General features: G+C 35.3%; 7 protein-coding genes and 4 non-coding genes across 11 annotated transcripts; 5 read left to right on the top strand and 6 right to left on the bottom strand.

The window, feature by feature from the left end:
- Positions 1-35: 35 nt before the first annotated feature.
- sra-28 (Serpentine receptor class alpha-28) lies at positions 36-3,266 on the top strand (the record flags this gene model as incomplete). The annotated part of the gene is made up of 5 exons (NM_062928.2): positions 36-263; positions 494-912; positions 2,636-2,760; positions 2,807-2,877; positions 2,922-3,266. The coding sequence occupies 5 exons, from the start codon at positions 36-38 to the stop codon at positions 3,102-3,104; spliced, it is 1,026 nt and encodes a 341-aa protein (NP_495329.1). The 3' UTR covers positions 3,105-3,266.
- sra-27 (Serpentine receptor class alpha-27) lies at positions 3,112-4,806 on the bottom strand. The gene is made up of 7 exons (NM_062927.3): positions 4,536-4,806; positions 4,339-4,484; positions 4,176-4,251; positions 3,879-4,075; positions 3,706-3,830; positions 3,576-3,646; positions 3,112-3,534 (listed from the first exon to the last, which is right to left on the bottom strand). The coding sequence occupies exons 1-7, from the start codon at positions 4,797-4,799 to the stop codon at positions 3,379-3,381; spliced, it is 1,035 nt and encodes a 344-aa protein (NP_495328.2). The 5' UTR covers positions 4,800-4,806; the 3' UTR covers positions 3,112-3,378.
- On the top strand, positions 3,356-3,376 carry 21ur-15425. Its single transcript, NR_051238.1, has one exon.
- A 1,072-nt stretch (positions 4,807-5,878) lies between the features above and the next one.
- Positions 5,879-6,683, bottom strand: dbd-6 (DB domain-containing protein). Its single transcript, NM_062926.4, has 4 exons — positions 6,639-6,683; positions 6,290-6,407; positions 6,143-6,246; positions 5,879-6,099 (listed from the first exon to the last, which is right to left on the bottom strand). The coding sequence occupies exons 1-4, from the start codon at positions 6,677-6,679 to the stop codon at positions 5,943-5,945; spliced, it is 420 nt and encodes a 139-aa protein (NP_495327.1). The 5' UTR covers positions 6,680-6,683; the 3' UTR covers positions 5,879-5,942.
- A 401-nt stretch (positions 6,684-7,084) lies between these two features.
- On the top strand, positions 7,085-8,336 carry F18C5.5 (Vegetative cell wall protein gp1-like). Its single transcript, NM_062925.6, has 4 exons — positions 7,085-7,185; positions 7,545-7,611; positions 7,653-8,096; positions 8,146-8,336. The coding sequence occupies exons 1-4, from the start codon at positions 7,152-7,154 to the stop codon at positions 8,267-8,269; spliced, it is 669 nt and encodes a 222-aa protein (NP_495326.1). The 5' UTR covers positions 7,085-7,151; the 3' UTR covers positions 8,270-8,336.
- Positions 8,331-8,453, bottom strand: F18C5.13. The gene has a single exon (NR_051237.1). It is a non-coding gene; the product is annotated as an Unclassified non-coding RNA F18C5.13 (non-coding RNA).
- On the top strand, positions 8,417-10,019 carry mpz-3 (PDZ domain-containing protein). Its single transcript, NM_062924.6, has 7 exons — positions 8,417-8,462; positions 8,660-8,758; positions 8,942-9,022; positions 9,072-9,266; positions 9,311-9,445; positions 9,495-9,695; positions 9,764-10,019. Exons 2-7 carry the CDS (start codon positions 8,660-8,662, stop codon positions 9,977-9,979), a joined length of 927 nt encoding a protein of 308 aa, NP_495325.2. The 5' UTR covers positions 8,417-8,462; the 3' UTR covers positions 9,980-10,019.
- F18C5.t1 lies at positions 8,493-8,565 on the bottom strand. The gene has a single exon. It is a non-coding gene; the product is annotated as a tRNA-Lys (tRNA).
- A 326-nt stretch (positions 10,020-10,345) lies between the features above and the next one.
- On the bottom strand, positions 10,346-10,414 carry F18C5.14. The gene has a single exon (NR_051236.1). It is a non-coding gene; the product is annotated as an Unclassified non-coding RNA F18C5.14 (non-coding RNA).
- A 1,954-nt stretch (positions 10,415-12,368) lies between these two features.
- Positions 12,369-14,091, top strand: F18C5.10 (uncharacterized protein). Its single transcript, NM_182224.5, has 4 exons — positions 12,369-12,507; positions 12,762-12,959; positions 13,008-13,413; positions 13,919-14,091. The coding sequence occupies exons 1-4, from the start codon at positions 12,370-12,372 to the stop codon at positions 14,053-14,055; spliced, it is 879 nt and encodes a 292-aa protein (NP_872024.1). The 5' UTR covers position 12,369; the 3' UTR covers positions 14,056-14,091.
- Positions 14,092-14,548: 457 nt separating this feature from the next.
- On the bottom strand, positions 14,549-18,836 carry wrn-1 (ATP-dependent helicase wrn-1; the record flags this gene model as incomplete). Its single annotated transcript, NM_062923.9, has 16 exons — positions 14,549-14,901; positions 14,951-15,110; positions 15,158-15,250; positions 15,295-15,427; positions 15,479-15,603; positions 15,653-15,752; positions 15,800-16,125; positions 16,175-16,391; positions 16,442-16,546; positions 16,595-16,782; positions 16,831-16,916; positions 17,236-17,616; positions 17,668-17,738; positions 17,784-18,561; positions 18,609-18,665; positions 18,722-18,836. The coding sequence occupies 16 exons, from the start codon at positions 18,834-18,836 to the stop codon at positions 14,666-14,668; spliced, it is 3,171 nt and encodes a 1,056-aa protein (NP_495324.2). The 3' UTR covers positions 14,549-14,665.
- Positions 18,837-18,883: the final 47 nt, after the last annotated feature.

The raw sequence follows: 18,883 nt of genomic DNA, 5'->3' as shown, positions 1-18,883 counted from the left end.
AATTTTTGTCTTATTATTTTTTAATTTGAAAAGCAATGTCTTCCGAATGTGCTAGAAGTGATGTTCATAATGTATTAACATCAGACTCAATGAAGTTCAATCACTGTTTTATCATTTCAATCATTATTATCAGTTTCTTTACCACAACTAAATCTGTACGAGTATTACTAAAACAAAACCTCCTCCCAACTTGCACTCGGAATTTGTTGTTCTCAGCTATTATCAATGGAATCATTCATCAATGTGTCACTGCGGTAATTCGAGTAAGTGTGCTATTTGTGACGATTCTAACTTGGAGTGATTCGTACCAAGCGTTTGAGTCTGAAATTAGAGAGAAAATATTAATTTCATATAATTTCATTAGAGTTTAAGTTTCATATTTCGTGGCAATGAGCCTTGTAACGATGCGTGTGACTTCAGCACGGCTCGTTTGGGGCGAGAAATTGTTTGACTTTTCCAACTAAAATTGATGTAAGAATCATGTTCTTTTCAGCTGCGAGCTTTTTATCACGCTATTGTATATGCCAGTGATCCGTGTGCCATTCTCTTCCAATCGTCTCAATGTTTTTTCGATGGGAATCTTTATTACTATACTAATCTTTTCTCAAGTTTTTGTTGTTTCTCACTATTTCTCGACAGACTATTTTCTTTTAAACCTCGTTCATCCTATCACAACCATCAGACACTGGCTTCTATTGTTCTTATACTATCACAAATCGTACTTCCGATTGGGCCGTTGTACTGGGTTTTCTATGATGCGTTCTATACCAGTTACGTTTTAATGTGCACATATCCTCCTCCAATGTCGGTTATGAAATTGCACGAAGTTAACAATATTCGGATATGTGTTCTTATTGTTTTATTGTTTTTTGCCATTTTTCTATACATTCATAATAAGATTCGCGAGAAAAGGTATACTCAAACTTCAATTCATTTCGTGAATTTGATACATAAAATGAAGCTGTGGTGACGGGACCTACAGTGCTGGCCAAAAAGATATCCACTTTTGGTTTTTTGTGTGTAACTTTTTTCTCAAGCATCCATTTGACTTGAATTTTTCCGTGTGCATAAAGCGAAATGTTACGCAAATTTGCGGACCAAACATTACATGATTATCGATTTTTTCTGAATTTTATTTCAATTTTTTGATTTTTTCGTTTTTCCAATTTTCATTATTTTTTTTGAATTATCAATAAAACGCACTCTGTTTGTTGCACTGGATTTGTTTGGTTGATAAATTATTTTTAAGGTATGGTAAAATCTGTTGGGTGTAAAAATCTTTCCTTGGACGTCAAGAAAGCCATTGTAGCTGGCTTCGAACAAGGAATACCCACGAAAATGCTCGCGCTGCAAATTCAACGTTCTCCGTCGACTATTTGGAAAGTAATCAAGAAGTACCAAACTGAGGTGAGTTCGAAAAATATTATTTTTTAATAATAAATGTTTAGAAATCCGTCGCTTTGAGAATCTCGCCCGGCAGGCCTCGAGTGACAACCCATAGGATGGATCGCAACATCCTCCGATCAGCAAGAGAAGATCCGCATAGGACCGCCACGGATATTCAAATGATTATAAGTTCTCCAAATGAACCTGTACCAAGTAAACGAACTGTTCGTCGACGTTTACAGCAAGCAGGACTACACGGACGAAAGCCAGTCAAGAAACCGTTCATCAGTAAGAAAAATCGCATGGCTCGAGTTGCGTGGGCAAAAGCGCATCTTCGTTGGGGACGTCAGGAATGGGCTAAACACATCTGGTCTGACGAAAGCAAGTTCAATTTGTTCGGGGGTGATGGAAATTCCTGGGTACGTCGTCCTGTTGGCTCTAGGTACTCTCCAAAGTATCAATGCCCAACCGTTAAGCATGGAGGTGGGAGCGTCATGGTGTGGGGGTGCTTCACCAGCACTTCCATGGGCCCACTAAGGAGAATCCAAAGCATTATGGATCGTTTTCAATACGAAAACATCTTGGAAACTACAATGCGACCCTGGGCACTTCAAAATGTGGGCCGTGGCTTCGTGTTTCAGCAGGATAACGATCCTAAGCATACTTCTCTTCATGTGCGTTCCTGGTTTCAACGTCGTCGTGTGCATTTGCTCGATTGGCCAAGTCAGTCTCCGGACTTGAATCCAATAGAGCATTTGTGGGAAGAGTTGGAAAGACGTCTTGGAGGTATTCGGGCTTCAAATGCAGATGCCAAATTCAACCAGTTGGAAAACGCTTGGAAAGCTATCCCCATGTCAGTTATTCACAAGCTGATCGACTCGATGCCACGTCGTTGTCAAGCTGTTATTGATGCAAACGGATACGCGACAAAGTATTAAGCATAATTATGTTGTTTTTAAATCCAATTGCTCATATTCCGGTACTTTAATTGTCATTTCCTTGCAATCTCGGTTTTTTCAATATTTCTAGTTTTTCGATTTTTTTGAATTTTTCTGAAGTTTTTTCAAAATCTGTTGAACATTTTTGATGAATATTGTGTTTTTAGAATTTGTGAACACTGTGGTGAAGTTTCAAAACAAAATAACCACTTAGAAAAAAGTTACACACAAAAAACCAAAAGTGGATATCTTTTTGGCCAGCACTGTATCTCTTGATTTTAGGACTCAATATATTCACTTTTTAATTTCAGAATGGTGCATAATGTCTACAATATTAATTCTCGATACAAGTCATACGAAAACTACTTAGCCACAAAATCCGTGTGCATTGTTATTTTCTCTCAAATTTTATGTGTCGGCCCGACTTCTTCAATTAGTAAGTTTTCAATCAATCTAAATAGATAAGAATTACATTTTTACAGCTTCTGTATTTATCCGGTTCAGGGACTCAATTCCACTAGAATGGTTTCATTTGATTATTTCATATTTGACGGTATTTTTTATCCTGATTTTAATCCAAATTAATTTTTAATTCAGGGTCTCACTTATTCAAACTTCCTTCTTCCTCTTATCATACTATATCAAGATAAACAAATCGCAAAAAAACGTCGGATAATGATTCAAAGATTGCAAAACAAAAATGAAACGAGCTTTGATCACTTTGATACGTTGAAGTCCCTTTGGGGAAAAAAGACGGGAAACCAAGAAACATTATTTTAGTTGTAATAATAATTTAAAATATAACCTTCTTATAAAATAATTTTACAATAAAATGTGCTTAATTGCTGATAAAAATGGCACACTCCTCTGGAACAAGAAAATTGAAATTTAATTTTCCTCGACTATAATTGTAATTTAGAAAAATAAAATATTTCACAATTGAAATCCCTTTTGTCATTTTTCAGAAAAATATTTATAGTACTTCTGCAGTTTTATGATTCTTAGAAAATCCAAAGAAAATTAGATTTGAATAATGTTTCTGGATTGAGGAATTTTAAGTTTCCCAAGCAGTTTTCAACGAAGATATGTGGGAATCCACGGTTCCAGTATGATTTGTCATTTTATCAATTGACTTCCTCCGTTGTAAAATACATTGGTTGGTTTTTAAATAAATCAGAACAGGAATTGATAGATTTCCATATACTCCTCCCTGAAAATTTGATAATCCTAGATACTATTTTAAAAACTCACATTGATATATTGAATATTAATATGAAATACTTCTTCTGACATTCCGGCTTCCAGAGTACGAATAATTGCAACTGAAACCACATGTTTAAAATTATTTGTTTGATCTCCAAAACGTGTGGTTTTAACTTACGTGCCGCTGTTGAAAAGCTCAAAAAAACAAATTGAGTTGAGGTAACACTGCATATTGCTTTTGTCGTCAGCACGTTTTCAAAAGAGTTGTAGCGTGTTTTAGTGTCGAAAACTGATTTTTTGATTCTGAATTGATTATTTTCAAACAATTTTTCAAAATAAAAAATGATCAACCTTTTGTCTTTATAAATATTTAGTAGAAGAACAGCAATTGTCAAAACACAATTTGCCATTATTATCCAGAAAATTGCATTATTCACAACTTGATAAGTATTTAGAGATAATTGTGGAGGATATGTACAAGATGGAACATATCCAGCACGAGATACTCCACCATATGTACGTATATGAACGATCACAGTAACAATTATCTGAATTTTAACTTCAAAATTTGTTTTGTTAAATTTCATTTAAAAATTTTCGGAGAATCTTCCATGGCGTTTCCTTGAAATAAAATATGTCTTCACTTACCGAAACCGTGATAAGCATATAGGCTGAATCCTTAGAATTTCGAACATAGACCGTAGATGCATATAGAGCAAAAAATCTGGAAACATTTTTGTTTTTTTAATGCAAGAGAGAAAAAAGATTCACTTTCTTTGAAAAAACATTAAAATGAAGGAATAAATATTACCGATCGAAAGTTAAAGCCGAAAGAAGCCCAGTTGACATAACACTAGTAAATGCGTAAATAGTTTGATCATATGTACATTCAGGACTGTGAAATTCAATTTTACACGGATCCTCTGAATTTATAAATATGTGAACCAAATGTCTTATCTAAAAAAAAATTCAACGTTTTCTGAGATCAAAATGAGATCAAAATTTTACCCTAATTTCAAGGAATATTAATTGATTCAAGTTTGCATTTAATAACGTAATCATAAGAAGAATCTGTGAACCTTTTGAATAAACATTATGATTTTTGAGAACTCTAGCTGCCTTGAAACTCAGATAAAATGTTAGAAAAATCAAAATAAATACGAATACAAAGTTGATTTTCATCCAGATAGAGTTTTGTGATTTGAAAATTCCGTCTGATGTACATCTCCATGTTTCAAGTTCTTCTGCTGTTTGATTAGTGTACATTGCCATTTTAACTGCAAATATATCAAGTTTTGGTGCAGTTGTAGATTTGGCAGGGGGAACAAATAATAATAATACTAAGAGTTGTGTTGATGAAAACTGAAGCCTTCCGGAATTTGTGTTTGGCAATATTGCTTATTGCATTATTTCCCAAACTAGAAGCCAGATACCATGAGAAAAAGATCAATTTGACCAAACTCTTAGAAACATGTTTAATGAAATGTATAGGTTTCAAAAACAAAATCAGTTCTCGTTTTCAAAATAAAAATTGGCAAATTGGTGGGTGTAAACAATAAGTATAGGTTGTTATAAGTAGAACATTTTAAGAGTTGGGGAATAAATTGGTAGTTTGTTAAACATTGTATTAATACTTTAATTTCTGAGTAGTGTTAGATAGATTCAGTGCACGTCGAAATACTTTTGGTCTTTGGTGATTTTTAATGTCATTTGAAAATAAAATTACTCAAAAACTAATAATTCAAGCTAACAAGTTTCAACTAACCGTTATAAGCCGGCAAACTTTTTAAAAGTTAACTCTAATCCAAAAACTGATCAGGTTGTATGTATGTGCCTAGTTTGAATTATAACTTTTAAATATATTTGAATTTAAAATTAAGCATTTTGGTATCAAAAACCTTATAAAAGGTTCGAAAATACAGTTGAAAATTATAGTGAAAAATTGAAAAAAAAAATTCGTCGGATTTTAAAAATTAGTGGCTCTGCAACTATAGCAAAAAACCAAATCAGATTTAAAGGGGTGGTGCTTGTCAGGTCAGAATGTTTTTATCGGTTTTTGGAATTAAATTACAGCAGCAATCGGAATATAAAACACATGTTTTTTGAAGGTCAGAGAATATTATGAAACGTTGGTAAAAACATATTCAGTTTGAAATGTCAACTTATTTTGCTAATAGCTACAAAAGCTAAGCGAGTATCCAATTTTAGAAAACTAAAAACTAAATGAGTTTTTGTAAAATTCTACTTTAGTTCTAGCAGCTTCTAATTTGTGTCCGAATTTCCAACTAAAATTCTGAATAAAATATTGCGTCAAAAATTAGTATTGCACAGACGACTCCCAGAAAAAATACTACAGTTTGTTTTTATCAATAAATATCAAAATAATCTTCACAAATAACATAATTCCCGCACTAATCAATTATCTCCAAAAATATTAGGTCTCTTTTCAAGGTGAGAACGGAAACATTCGCGGATATTGTTGAAGTTTTGCATACAGAATACATGTGTCACTTGCTCATTCGGTACAGTTCCTTGTGCTGCACAGTATGGAAGACATGCCGGAAGAACGTTACTGAAATAAAAAAATAAATATCTACATTAAATAAAGTGAATACTTTTTCTTGCAACACTCTGTATGATCGGCTCTTGAAGATGCACAATCCCACATCAACTGCACAGTCTGATTTTTTGGACCACATGTGTTCAAATAGTGAAGCATCTAAATATATATTACATTTTTGAATTGAAATACTGATTCTTACATTTCCTTGGTGAATGGCTTCAAAATCACAGAACCTCTTTTTGCACATTTTGTCAGCGGTTTTCTGTCGAGCACAGCATGCCTTCAGCTTCTGATTGGCATCTCGTCTTGCAAGGCATCTGAGATATATTGTAATGATACAAAGGGATATTTTGAAGAATTGGATTGATAATTTCAAAAAGTTTTGTAAATTTTTCCCTTGACGATTTCTGTAGCTCAGCCAAATTTTTCAATTGGAGAATCTTTTGAACTAGATGATCTAGATTCCACTAGATGTTTTAGATGCTTCGGAAACTTTTTATTGTGTCAAAGTTTTAATTTAAAATAAAACTTTTTTCATATAAACTTACATAACGAATAGTAGACAGAAAAAGAAGACGCACGTTCGCATTGTACTGCGAAAATAAAAATGGTACGATTATAACAGTACCACCTCGAGTATCATCTATGTCCCGCCCATTATTTGAGTGTCCTCAAATTTGCATAGCATTGTTGTAAAACCATGTCACAAGTGGGATACTTTACAAAGTATATGTTAAAAATTGACAGCGAACACTAATGTTCTGAACAACATAGAATTAAATAAAAATCTAGCAAGTTCAATATCACGATAATCCAATATATCCCTGTTTGTAAAAACTAATGTTAGCTGAACTTTCATCTTATTGAAGACAGTGTACAAGTGGTGGATATCCATTGTCTTTTTTCATTTTCAACGGGAATTTTCATTGAGATTTCCACAAAATGATGGCTAATTGATAAGGGCAAAACGAGAAATCGTAGGAAGAAAAGTGATAAGAAGCGACGCCTTCGAGGCTTATTCTATCTTTTTCGTCTTCTCATTTTTGTGGAAAGAATCAACAATGAAGCTTCTTCTGTTAGCTGTTTGTGTCATCGGTTAGTTTTTCGATTGTTTCGTTGATTTATCCCTAAATTTAGCTCTAAATGGTAAAGGAAATATTTATCTAATTGGGTTAAAATATGTTCAAATTTGTTTTAAAAAATATTAAGAAAAATACATAACTAATTTATTTGACATATCCAAAACTTCTTAGTCATAACAATTTTACCCAATATGAATTCTGCTTGTACGTCAATAAATTGAAACGTTCTATAAATAACCAAATTTCGATTCTCATATTTTCTTCGTCTTGCACGAAATCGCAAAAAAAACCAGTCCAGAAAAATTGCTTCTATATAATTTTCAGTTGATCAATATATTTGACTTCAAAATTCAATTAATTTCAACATTTCAGGATTCGTTGCATGTTATGAAGTTGTACCGAGAGCAAGTGCTTTAAGACCGAGAGGAGATGTTCGAAGGTTTAACATTTATTCCATTTTTTCTTTAATCTATTCTTCAGATCACCCCTCCCATCATTATCGGCATATGCTCCTTTTGCTAAATCTCTTCGTCCAGCTTCTACAGGAATCCGACGTGCTCCAGCAGTTGTTACACTTCCAGCTCAAAAAGCTAATCGTTCAGTGAAAAGAGCTCCAGCTAAACCACTTCCAATGACACTTCCACTTCTTCCACCACTTCTTCCACTTCCACAATTCATTCCAGTACCTGTACCAGTCCTGTCTGCAGAAGGCCTTCCAACTCTTCCAACTCTTGCTCCACATACTTTCCCAACTTTCACTCCAATTCCTGGAATGCCAACAATGCCTGCATTGACAATGCCACCAAGTTTCCAACGTCTTCTTGGAATCACAACTACAACTATGAAACCAGCTGAAAAAGCTATGGAAACTGTTCAAACTGAAGAATCTGATAATGACACAACGTCCGAAGCTAGAGCTCATAGGTGAATTACTCAAATCAGGAGAAAATAATCTAATATTAATTAATTTCAGCGCCCCAACATACAGCAAAGATCTGAATACAATTCGTTCAAGACTTTCAAAGTTTGTAAGAGGAAGTGAAAAGAAAGTGACAAAAGCAGAAGACAACGCTGATTGGATTGTTCCATTCCATTGATCTCATCAAAATATAATAATTTTAATTAATAATAAATAATTTAATTAATTTAATAAATATACCCGCGTGACATCGTTTGAATTCGTTTTACACAGAAAAAAATCAGAAAATAAAAAGTGAAAAGAGAAACTGAATCAGTTTCAAATATTTCCTTGTCGACAGTTGCTTTCATCTTCGCATCAATCTATTCGGGGTAAGTTAATATTCAGACTGCAAAAAATCAAGCCACCTAGGGGACTCGAACCCCTGACCTTAAGATTAAAAGTCTCACGCTCTACCAACTGAGCTAAGGAGGCCAGCGAGTGCGCTGGGTCCAAAGGCATAGACGCTCGACTAGTTACAGGAGACGCGAGAGTGGGTTGCTGTGAGATAGACACGTACTATTTACAGATGGCAACCAACAACAATAGTTTTCATGTAAAAGGAAAAGAAGAAGTACAATTCGAACGGAAAAATGTGGTTGTAGCATGTGATGTGGTCAATGGAAAGGTAAATAAAGAATCCAACACAGGGCTCGCGTCGAGAGCCGAATAAAACTTCAAAAGCCCTGATGTGTAGAACAGTAGAACACTCTTTAATAAATAAGAAGTCCGGTTGCAATTTCCTTCGAGGCTGTAAAAAGACTCATTTTCAATTCAAAAATCGAAGAGATCTTGAATAATCACATTGCAGATTACATATGTGGATGTGAGTAGCCAACTGATGGGTGTTCTATTTGCTGGTGATGAGATTCTGAATGTCAATGGAGAAACTGTAAGGAATATTTTAAGATTTTCCGTTTCAACTAATCAAACATTTCCAGAACATCAAGACAACTGCTGACTTTATCCGTGCAATTAGTGCAAAACTTCCCGGAAAAGTGACAATTGAATTCATGCGAGACGATCATTGCCTTGTCACTGAAAAACCAATGCCACCACGTCGTCCAAATACTCAAATGGTTGAGTTGACTTTCACTTATCGTGGAGGTGCTGCAACAGGGATTATCATTCATAGAGTTAGTAATCAGGGACAATTTATACTTTCATGGATGATTTACAGATGGCAGTTGATCCAAAAACTGTGACTATTTCAATGGTTCAATCGGCTTCCAATGCGTGTCACTATGTCAAGGATGGAGATATTCTTGTTAAAGTTAATGACATTTATGTTCTTGATCGTGACTCTGCTAGAAAGGTATTGTAGTATTTTTCTTATTTTATTTTAGTAATTAACTTACTTTCAGCTTCTCTACGCGAGTGTCAACAACACAAAAACGGTCCGTCTTACATTGGAAAGATCCACAACTACTGATCCACTTGGTCCTGCTCCACCGCCTCCCGATGGTGCACAGAGCACACCTGCTGGAGTGAAGAAATCTGGAAATTCAGTGATGCTTCCTCCTCCAAAACCACCCCAAGGAAAAGCCAACAAGCAGTTTGATGTGGTCAGTTTGAACCCATTTCCTCTTATCATTTCATTTACCAAAACATGTTTTTATTTTCTTCTTTGCAGCTTCTTCCTCCTGATGTTTTGGAGATTATGAAGGCAAACAAAGATTTCTACAAGAAACCGTGCAAGAATCCTCCATGCATCATCAAAACAACCGCCGCATCAGCCCCTGCTCCAGTTCCAGCCACCTTGCCATCGGATCCTGCCCCAGAAGTTCGCATCCCGTACATTCCGTCTCCGAAGCCCCTGAAAATGACTCCAAAACGTGTGGGATCTTAACTTGAGAAAAGTGTTCGAAATAAAGTTTTCAAAAAGTGTTTGTTTGGTTGTTTACCGTTCTATCCATCCCTAACCTATGCCTAGAGACACAAATATTTACGGTCCTTCAACCTGTGATTTGAAAAAGGCAGGCCTAATTCTATTTATTGTTGAATGCCAGATTGGTTTCTCCTCGAAACCCTCATGAATCTAAAACCTACAGCTTTTACACATTATTTGAAACATTTCTAGTCTCACATCATCGTCCGTTTTTTCTTGCTCCTAGTTGTCTCACAGAGTTGCAAATGTTCATCTAGCAAACGTCTGCGTCTCTATGTCCTACTCACTATTTCCACTAGTTTTTCTTCCTGTCTCTCACTGTGCACGGACAGAGAGACGTACGAGACGGCCGGTGCTGCTTGGTACCGACTCTGTGCGTCTGGTTGTCCGTGTCCGTGTCCGCCCGCCGCTCTCACTCGCCAAAATATGACTGAGAATTGGAAAAAGGCAATGGATGAGAGTGTGTATCTGTCATTTCTGGATGCATACTGGCTCTCATTTTCACTTGATTCGGAGGGATATAGGCCATTTTAACCTAGTCATTCAATATACTCTCTCATTAGTTTACGTTCACTTGTTTGGAAATCCCATTAATTTAGATTTCAATTTTGAATTGCTAGCATTTTGAATCATTAGTTTTTAGCAAAGCTTCACAGTTCCAGAGACTGAGAAAAAACCCTCCATTTCAATACATCCAACTAAACTTAGCAACTAGATCTAAGTTTAAATAAAGAATACCGTACTATCAGCTGTAACACAGAGTTTACTAGGATTTATGAAGGATTTATGACTTCAACGGTAGACAGGCACGGCTTTTAGGCGCCTGTGACATACATTCATGCCCATTGCCTATTTTCTAAATTTAGCTGCGAACTAAAGTAAGGAACATGCTTGAAATTAAATTCCGATATAAAAAAGATTCGCGTTCACTCTAGTAGGCAAGCGTAGGCAACCTCAAAATACCTATAGGCAAGATGAAATTTTCTTACCGAACCACACATGGTTTGATTGCATCTTGGTATTTTTTGGCATTGAGAATGCCAATTCATATTTTAAAAACATGTTTATTCACTTCTACACAATTGTTTTCTTTTTCGTGAAAATTCTAGAACATCTGTTTCATAATTCTTCAGTAGAACAACAATTTCGAAACCAACAACCGTCAACCTACTTTAATCATTCCATGACTCAATAACCCCCTTTCTCCAATCCGTTCTCCCATTTCTTTCTGCCCTTTAGCACCCATTCGTCTGCATTGGATTGACCCATTGTCTGCATCTATCTCTGAATCTCTACAATATCAGTACTATTACAATTATGTTCCTCAACGAAACTGTTTGTCCGAAGAAAACGAAGAAAGTTGTCAACGCAAACAAATCTTGTCATACCACTGAGAAAATGGCTGTCTGGCTATCACTTGTTGTGTAATAGAGACTTTTTTTTGGTTTTTTACCACAAACTGTCCTTGGCCTTTTTTTTCCAAAACCAAACGGTTGTTCTATCTCTTTTTCTCTGCCAAGGTGTTCTCTTTGCCTGCACGCCTTTTTATCAAATTCACTTTCATTGAGAGAACACCAGTTTAATGTAACTGGTAATTCTGCAAACAAATCGATAGTTCGGTTTTCAATACTCGATAATTGGCAACCTTGTGACCCTCAATGTCATAAGAATTAGACGCAACATTGCTCTATCTCTTCTGCATTTTTTTTTGGTTTGAACTTTTAGTCTGTATCGGACTTTGTTTCCGTGAAGTTGATAAAGAACAACTGTCATTTTATAAATTCTAAAAAGGTAATAATTCATTTATGTTCAGAGCTTCTACGAATTTTATTTTATGATTATGGTTTAATTAATAATCTTTCAACAATGTAAATGTTCAAATATGAGACATAGCTCTGAATTCTCTAAAAGTCTATATTTTACTAAAGTTTGGTAATTTACCAAAAAACTAACTAAATATATTAATTAACCTTAAACTTTTTGGAGTGTGGAATTTGATTTACCCTTTTTCCAATAAAAATTGGTGATATATTTCACCTAATAAATCTTATCATTAATTTCCCAACAGTACAAGTTTTAAAGACACTTGCTTCTAAGTACTTTTCTAGAATTATACTTTGTTCCCTCTGGGTTCATAAGGTCGGATCGTGTGATTCGTTGATGGTCATAAACAAAACAAAAAGACGTGATGCTCTGAAATCAGCTGACCTTAACAATTGTTTATTTGTCCTCTGACTCCTACTGCTTTGTGTTCAGTTCATTCACTCTCCGCCCCAATATTTCCGCTCTTCACTTTTCACTCGCTCTCAGTTTTTTCTTTCCCATCACAACTCTACTATTCATCTTCCAGAATGCCCGCTTTTTCGCCGCTTGCGGCAACGAACGAGAAGAACCGACCAATCGATGTCATCTGGTCTCATGAAGACGATGAAGAAGAACAAACTATTCCTGTTGTCAAAAATCAAGGATTCGTTGCTAAAGTTTTCAATGTGAGTTTGAGCATTTTTTGAGAAATTTAAATTATCTAAAATCATATGATTTCAACAACATAGTAGATTACATATTCTTTCATAAAAATTTCCAAATTTTTAATTTGATCGGGCAATCTTATCTTAGAGTTTCACATCAAAAATCGTTTTTTTTATTCTAAACTATCAACAATTTTGGCATCTTAATGCCATTGAGAGACCAATGAAACATATTTTTTGTAAAAACAAATTGGCATCAATTCTCTAAATTTTAGAGCCGCAACACTCAACATGCCAAATTGATCGTGTTGGCAGTTCTTGCTCTTGTGCACTTCTACTATCTCAATGATTTCCTCGTCAAATTTGCTGCAGTTGATCAAATGGCTCAAGATGCGAGATACATTAAACCATCTGGAATAAATCACCGTATGGATATGGCTTCAGTGAGATACACCTTCCAAGGGTTCATTGATGTAAGTTTTAAATGTTTAACAGATCTCAAATGTAAGAAAATATTTCAGTACAAGAAGAACTTGTGGATGACAGTTGGTGCAATGTGTGCATCACTTGCAACAACAGCTTCACTTCTAACCATCTACAGTAGTCCACGTGATGTGTTCAACCGTGCAGCAATGGCAGTTATTCGTGTTTTCGATTTATGTGCATTCATGTTCATTTCTTTCCTTCTTTTCGCTAGAATTTCATCAGCTGTCATTATCAACCATACAACTCAACACTCACTTCGTGCAGCTTCTCGTATTTCTGTAAATCTTGTCAATGACCTTGGAAACTCGCTTTCGTGCACCGTTGAGCCAAGAGGTGAACTGCCAATTTGCAGTCGTCAAATCATTGATTCAATCTTCCCAGTACAAGTTATCGAATATCTTATCATTTTGTGCATTCTTACCGGAGCTTATATCGGATTGGGTAAGTGATTTTTGAACTTTTATAAATTCTTCAAAAGGTGGGGATAGGAGAATAGGGATTCTGGGTTTAGAATGCTCTAAATGCAAACTGTGAATGTACACAAAATTAAAAAAAAAACAAATAATGGAAGATTGGGAAATAAAATTATTAAAACACAATTTTCCAATACTGGCAAAACTCCCTGTTTGAATGTACTGCAAAATGAAAAGCCATGCCCACATTTGGGTTAATCAGCAATTTCGAACTTTGCACACTTTATCTGATTGGCCTTGCAGTTCTCATTTTGGAAGAATTTAGTATTGGAAGACCACATTTTAAAAATTTCATTTTAAATACCAATCTTCCACTATTTTTTCATTGTTCTTTTGTAGTACTTTAACACATTGGGCAATTCCAATCATTTAAAATAAACAATCTTCCGATCTCCACATACAGAAGTTAAAAAAAGAAAACATCTAATTTTTTAATATAAATAATTAAAAGGTTCAAGACTCAATATTTTCAGCCTACCTCATCGAATGGTGCATCCGTCACTTCTTCCCACCAACCCATGAGAAGCTCACCCCAATCAGTGCAATTTCTCGTAATCTTTTAGTTTCATCTCGTTGCTCATCGGACAATTCTGTCCTTATCGCTGCATAATCACCTCTTCTCATATTTCTATCAATTTTTCTTCTCTTTTGTAGTTTCTCTTCGTTCTTTCCCTTCCCCACCTCTTGAAACCAGTCAGTTTTACCTTTTAATATTCTAATTATCCAATTTGTAGATCCTTCTAATCACTATCCCTATCAAATTTAATCTTTGAAAAAAGGGCCTGTTCCGTAAGTAATATAAGTTCCAAACTACCTCCCTCAATTAATATTTTGGCAAGTACTTTACGGAATTGGCCTTGTGTCTCCCAGAGATCTTCAATTTTTCCGATTTACCTCTTGAATTTCCCCAATCTTTTAATTCGACTTATGAAGTCTCTCCCCTTTGTTCGTTCTCCCTGTCAATCTACCTTTTTACATGTTCGATTCACGAGTTTCAAACTCTAATTTCGCTCTCACAAAGAAACAACTCTACTTCTTCATTTTTGCAAATTCTGAAAACCTGAAATGTATTTATTTGTTTATATTTCTTTGCCAATAAAAAGTGTTTTTAAAAATTCATAAGTGAAAATCGAATAACCAGCATTCATATAGACAGGGATGAGATTGAAAATAAGAGACCGTATAGTTATGATATTCAGATTAAAAAAAATATAAGAAATTTAAAGTTTGAATTTCTTCAATGGAGGAGCTCTGAGAGAGGATGAAGGTGTTGATGGAACTGTTTTGATGGTGGATGGATTTGAAGTGGACGGCATAGATTGGATGTCTGGCTTCTCTTGGTTCTCACTCGTATCCAATCCATATTCGTAAATAAGAATTGCCCGGATCAATTTCAACTGATTAAAATCAGGTACGACTCCCATAGCTTCAACCCATGGTGTCAGTACGGCAACATCTGAAAATTAATTTTTTAAGTAAAAAAACGATATATAATAAATTCTCACTTGATCCTAAATGTACTCTAACTGCATTTAGAGCCATTGCAATATTCTTTCTGGAGACATTTAACTTGTCTAAGTGAAGAGGTAATCCTTTTTCTACCGCCATCGCGAGATATGAATATACAGTACCCTCACTAATTCCTCGAGCAGTTGCCACTTCTTTCTGAAATCGAACTTATTTATTCTCGTTTGAATTTTTGTTCAAATTACCGCAGTGGATCTCGAAATAAGATGCTCTGTGTATACTCTTCTCACCGCATCCGAGAGAACTTTCTGCATTTTTGAAATAAGTTCAGGGGGTATCTGAAAAATGAGAAATAATTTGCATTGTAAGGCGATAATTGTACCATATCGTTGGCATTGACGTTTGTTGCAATGCCAGTTTCCTTTGAAAATTGTACAACACAATCGACAAATCGTTTTCCGTATCTAGATTTCTGCTGAGCCGACATTCCATCAATCATTTCGAGATTCGAGGCTCTGAAATTCGTTTTAATTAACTATAAAGAGTAATCTGATATTGAAGCATACGAGGTAGGTCTCAAGTTGGCAAAACAATCAAGAACAGTATTCGATACAATTTGGAATGGTGCTACTTCATGCATGTTTGCAATTCCTACACGAATGTCGTCAAGACGAGAGCGCAGTTGATCAATCTATAAGGATTAAAATGCCTATAATTTCTAGTATCTTTTAAAAACCAACCTTCTCTGGAAGACCAGTGACTTCTTGCTTTTTCAAGTTCATCAGCTGCTCGTTTTCATTTGCAGGCTCGTATTCACGAATCTTATTCGCTCCGAGAATCCTTAAATTATTTAATTTACCTTCAATCTAGAATGTATTTATACTAACTTGGTTGGAATCTCTGTACTTGATTTAGTTGACTGAGATCTTGAAGCTCCGGGGACAGTTGAAGGTGCGGCTTTTTCTTTCTTCCCTTGCAATAAAATCGGTGTCGCATCGATTTTCATCTCTTTTCCAGTCAAAAGCCATCGTTCCCCGAGTTCGGACAAAGTGATACAACTTCCAAATTTCATTTGCATCAGCCTAACTTCTCCAAGATAACCAGCAATTCGAAGTGATGCTGCAAGTGCTTTCCACCATTTATCAGGAATATGTTTTCCAATTCCAAACAATTTTTGTTGAGATGTGGTCTTGATTCGCCAGTCTTCTTTACTCTGTAAAATACTTTTTTTTTTTAAATATTACCAAGATTCCTTAACAAACCGATCCCCTCAGAAATTCGATTGGTTTTCCGATACCAGTTTTCCCGTTGTACATTTCGTTAATAACTTGAAACAACCACTTCGATTCTGTTGTAACATCAACAATACTGGATGATGAATCTTGATTTCCATTGAGCATTTCAGTACATCTATCACAACAATCAGCTTGCATAGTTGGAGGTTTCGCGTATGATGGGTCAAAGTGCTTCAGAAGTTGGCTGAAAATTAAAATTATTTTATCGAAACTTCAAATGTTGTCATTTCTCACTATCTTCTACATCCAACGGTTGTCAGAACCAACTCGAGTTGTCTTAGCATCATTGTAAGATTTTCAACTACTTCTTCTTTTTGCTGCGAATTTCGAAGTTTAAATCTGAAAGAAATGAGTAGTTATTTACAAAAGTTACTTGGAATGTTCTACTTTATAGTATTCAAATCTTTCGGAGCCCAGAATACACGACAAATACTTGGAGATCCATCTCGACCAGCTCTTCCGATTTCTTGATAATATGATTCGATATTGTTCGGGCATCCGTAATGAATCACATTTCGAACGTCGGGTTTGTCAATTCCCATACCAAATGCAACTGTCGCAACGATTGTTGTAATCTTAACACGAATCAGATAAAGAACTAATTGTGATATTCGAATAAATACCTTATCTCTCATAAAATCGGTGTGTGCTTTTTCTCGTTGATTTTTAGTGAGTCCTGCGTGATAATGAGCAGAACGAACTCCGATTCCTGAAAGAATGTTCATTTATACTTCAGGTAATCTTTACTTCTTAAGAATGAAAAATTACTTGACTGCCTCTTATACAGACACGAGATATTTTACACGACTATTTTTTTTATTAAATACAAAAAAGTGTGTGTCTTCAATGAGTACTATAAGATACTATAAGATAAAACATTTAAAACACATTTCGATAAAAATTTTAGATCAACGAAGTTTGAAATTACAGTACTCTTCAAACGCGCGTGCCGAGCACCGTATTTTTGGCGTAAAATTTCGCTTCTTGGAATAGCAACATTTTATTTATTCCGAGCGTTAATAACGTACTTCTCAAAACACAGTTCACATCATCGACCATTTGTTTCGTTTGGCAATAAATAATAGTAGGTCCACCAAAGTGTCTTCCTTTAACTTCATCGGTTTTCATGAATAATCCTAAATCTTCAGCCATGTCCTTTGAAGAATGCACAGAAATGTAGAGATTCTTTCTATCAAACGACGTAGTTGTGATTAATGGCTTGCGGAGTCTTAAATTAGCAATGACGTCATCACGAACTCTAACTGTGGCAGTAGCGGTAAGAGCAATCATTGGAATATTGCATAGATCAGATCGGTTTCTAATTTCTGCGAGATGCCTGTACGAGTTTCGAAAGTCGTGTCCCCATTGAGAAACACAATGAGCTTCATCAATAGCGAGGAGGGAGATATCTGAAATTTGAAAAAAATTGAAAAATAGTTTTCTTACAAAAAAAACCCCACGTTTTCGGCAAGAAGTTAATAATTCCAAACCCTTTTGGCTCGTAACCATTTCAGGTGACATGTAGATGAACCTGAAAAGTATTTGATAAAGAATTGAACCACCAATTGTCAATTACCTAATTCGGTGCATATTATTCGCAACTTGATCCCATTCAATTTGTGTAGAATGTCCATCTAGTTTCACTGCATCAATACCTTTAGAAACCAATGTAGTTACTTGATCATTCATCAATGAAATTAATGGAGATACCACGACAGTCATCGAATTGAGAAGAAGTGATGGTAGCTGATAACATACACTTTTACCATAACCAGTGGACATAAGAACAAATTGGTCTTTTCCTCCCAAAACATTTCTGACAACATCCCACTGCTTTTCTCGGAATCCTTTATGACCGAAGAATTCGTTCAATGCGTTCAAAGCTTCTTGAGGAGGTGACGTCATTGATGCCCACTTCATTTTTGTAGCTTCATCAATCTGAGGAACATTCCGGTCTGTGAAAAACTCTCCATCATCGAGAAATTGCTTTTTGCCTTTGATCGTTAATTGATTATCTAGAACAGAATCCATGAATTCAGGATCAACAAATGAATCATTTAACGTGTCTTCTGATCTTTTTGAGACATCTTCTTCGTCTATTCCATCATCCCATGAATCATCACATTTGTTCTTTACACTTGCTCGAGTTCTCAGAGTGTATCCTCTTTTGATTTTCGGAACTTCCTGTGTCTCATCACAAGCTGGGATAAATTCACAATCATCTCCTTGATCGGAATCATCCGAAGATGATGAATCAGATTCTACAGTGCACTTTTTGGCTCGTTTATTTTTTACAGGTATTTTGGAGGCTGTGTGTGTTTGACTGGGCACAAAATCGTCGAATGAATCATAATCTGAAAAAAAATAATGTCAGAAAAATGAGCATCTTTGAGACAAAAACCTTCATCAGCAACTTGGTTTTCTGTTTTATTCGAGGTTACGGTAGGTTTATCGGAATCTGAAAAAGTATTAATATGAAATTTCAACAAAAATTAACAAAAATTTATAAAATACCGCTTTCAGGTTCTGTTTCAGGCAACTCATCATTATCTTCGGGTTCGGTTTCTGGTAATTCCTCATTCACAGATCCCGGGCGAGTAGATGGTAGATCGTCATCATCACTTATCATCTGTGCATGACATAAGATAATATTATTATCTAAAATCGTGGGAGGAA

The sequence above is a fragment of the Caenorhabditis elegans genome, chromosome II (assembly GCF_000002985.6).
Source record: "Caenorhabditis elegans chromosome II".
In the NCBI taxonomy this organism is placed as follows: domain Eukaryota; kingdom Metazoa; phylum Nematoda; class Chromadorea; order Rhabditida; family Rhabditidae; genus Caenorhabditis; species Caenorhabditis elegans.
The sequence above is the reverse complement of the archived record's forward strand: the minus strand, read 5'-3'. Positions and strand labels throughout refer to the sequence as shown.

Excerpts from the sequence above, each read along its gene's own strand:
- mpz-3 (NM_062924.6), top strand. The coding sequence starts at position 8,660 with ATGGCAACCAACAACAATAGTTTTCATGTAAAAGGAAAAGAAGAAGTA. Across the intron at positions 8,759-8,941 it reads GTGATGTGGTCAATGGAAAG|ATTACATATGTGGATGTGAG; the intron begins GTAAATAAAGAA and ends ATCACATTGCAG. Across the intron at positions 9,267-9,310 it reads CAGGGATTATCATTCATAGA|ATGGCAGTTGATCCAAAAAC; the intron begins GTTAGTAATCAG and ends GATGATTTACAG.
- dbd-6 (NM_062926.4), bottom strand. The coding sequence starts at position 6,679 with ATGCGAACGTGCGTCTTCTTTTTCTGTCTACTATTCGTTAT. Across the intron at positions 6,247-6,289 it reads AAGCCATTCACCAAGGAAAT|ATGCTTCACTATTTGAACAC; the intron begins GTAAGAATCAGT and ends ATATATATTTAG. Across the intron at positions 6,100-6,142 it reads ACAGAGTGTTGCAAGAAAAA|TAACGTTCTTCCGGCATGTC; the intron begins GTATTCACTTTA and ends TTTTTATTTCAG.
- F18C5.5 (NM_062925.6), top strand. The coding sequence starts at position 7,152 with ATGAAGCTTCTTCTGTTAGCTGTTTGTGTCATCG. Across the intron at positions 7,186-7,544 it reads GTTAGCTGTTTGTGTCATCG|GATTCGTTGCATGTTATGAA; the intron begins GTTAGTTTTTCG and ends TCAACATTTCAG. Across the intron at positions 7,612-7,652 it reads CCGAGAGGAGATGTTCGAAG|ATCACCCCTCCCATCATTAT; the intron begins GTTTAACATTTA and ends TCTATTCTTCAG.
- sra-27 (NM_062927.3), bottom strand. The coding sequence starts at position 4,799 with ATGGCAATGTACACTAATCAAACAGCAGAAGAACTTGAAACATGGAGA. Across the intron at positions 4,076-4,175 it reads ATATGCTTATCACGGTTTCG|ATAATTGTTACTGTGATCGT; the intron begins GTAAGTGAAGAC and ends GTTAAAATTCAG. Across the intron at positions 3,831-3,878 it reads AATATTTATAAAGACAAAAG|AATCAAAAAATCAGTTTTCG; the intron begins GTTGATCATTTT and ends TAATCAATTCAG.
- F18C5.10 (NM_182224.5), top strand. The coding sequence starts at position 12,370 with ATGCCCGCTTTTTCGCCGCTTGCGGCAACGAACGAGAAGAACCGACCA. Across the intron at positions 12,960-13,007 it reads CCTTCCAAGGGTTCATTGAT|TACAAGAAGAACTTGTGGAT; the intron begins GTAAGTTTTAAA and ends AAAATATTTCAG. Across the intron at positions 13,414-13,918 it reads CGGAGCTTATATCGGATTGG|CCTACCTCATCGAATGGTGC; the intron begins GTAAGTGATTTT and ends CAATATTTTCAG.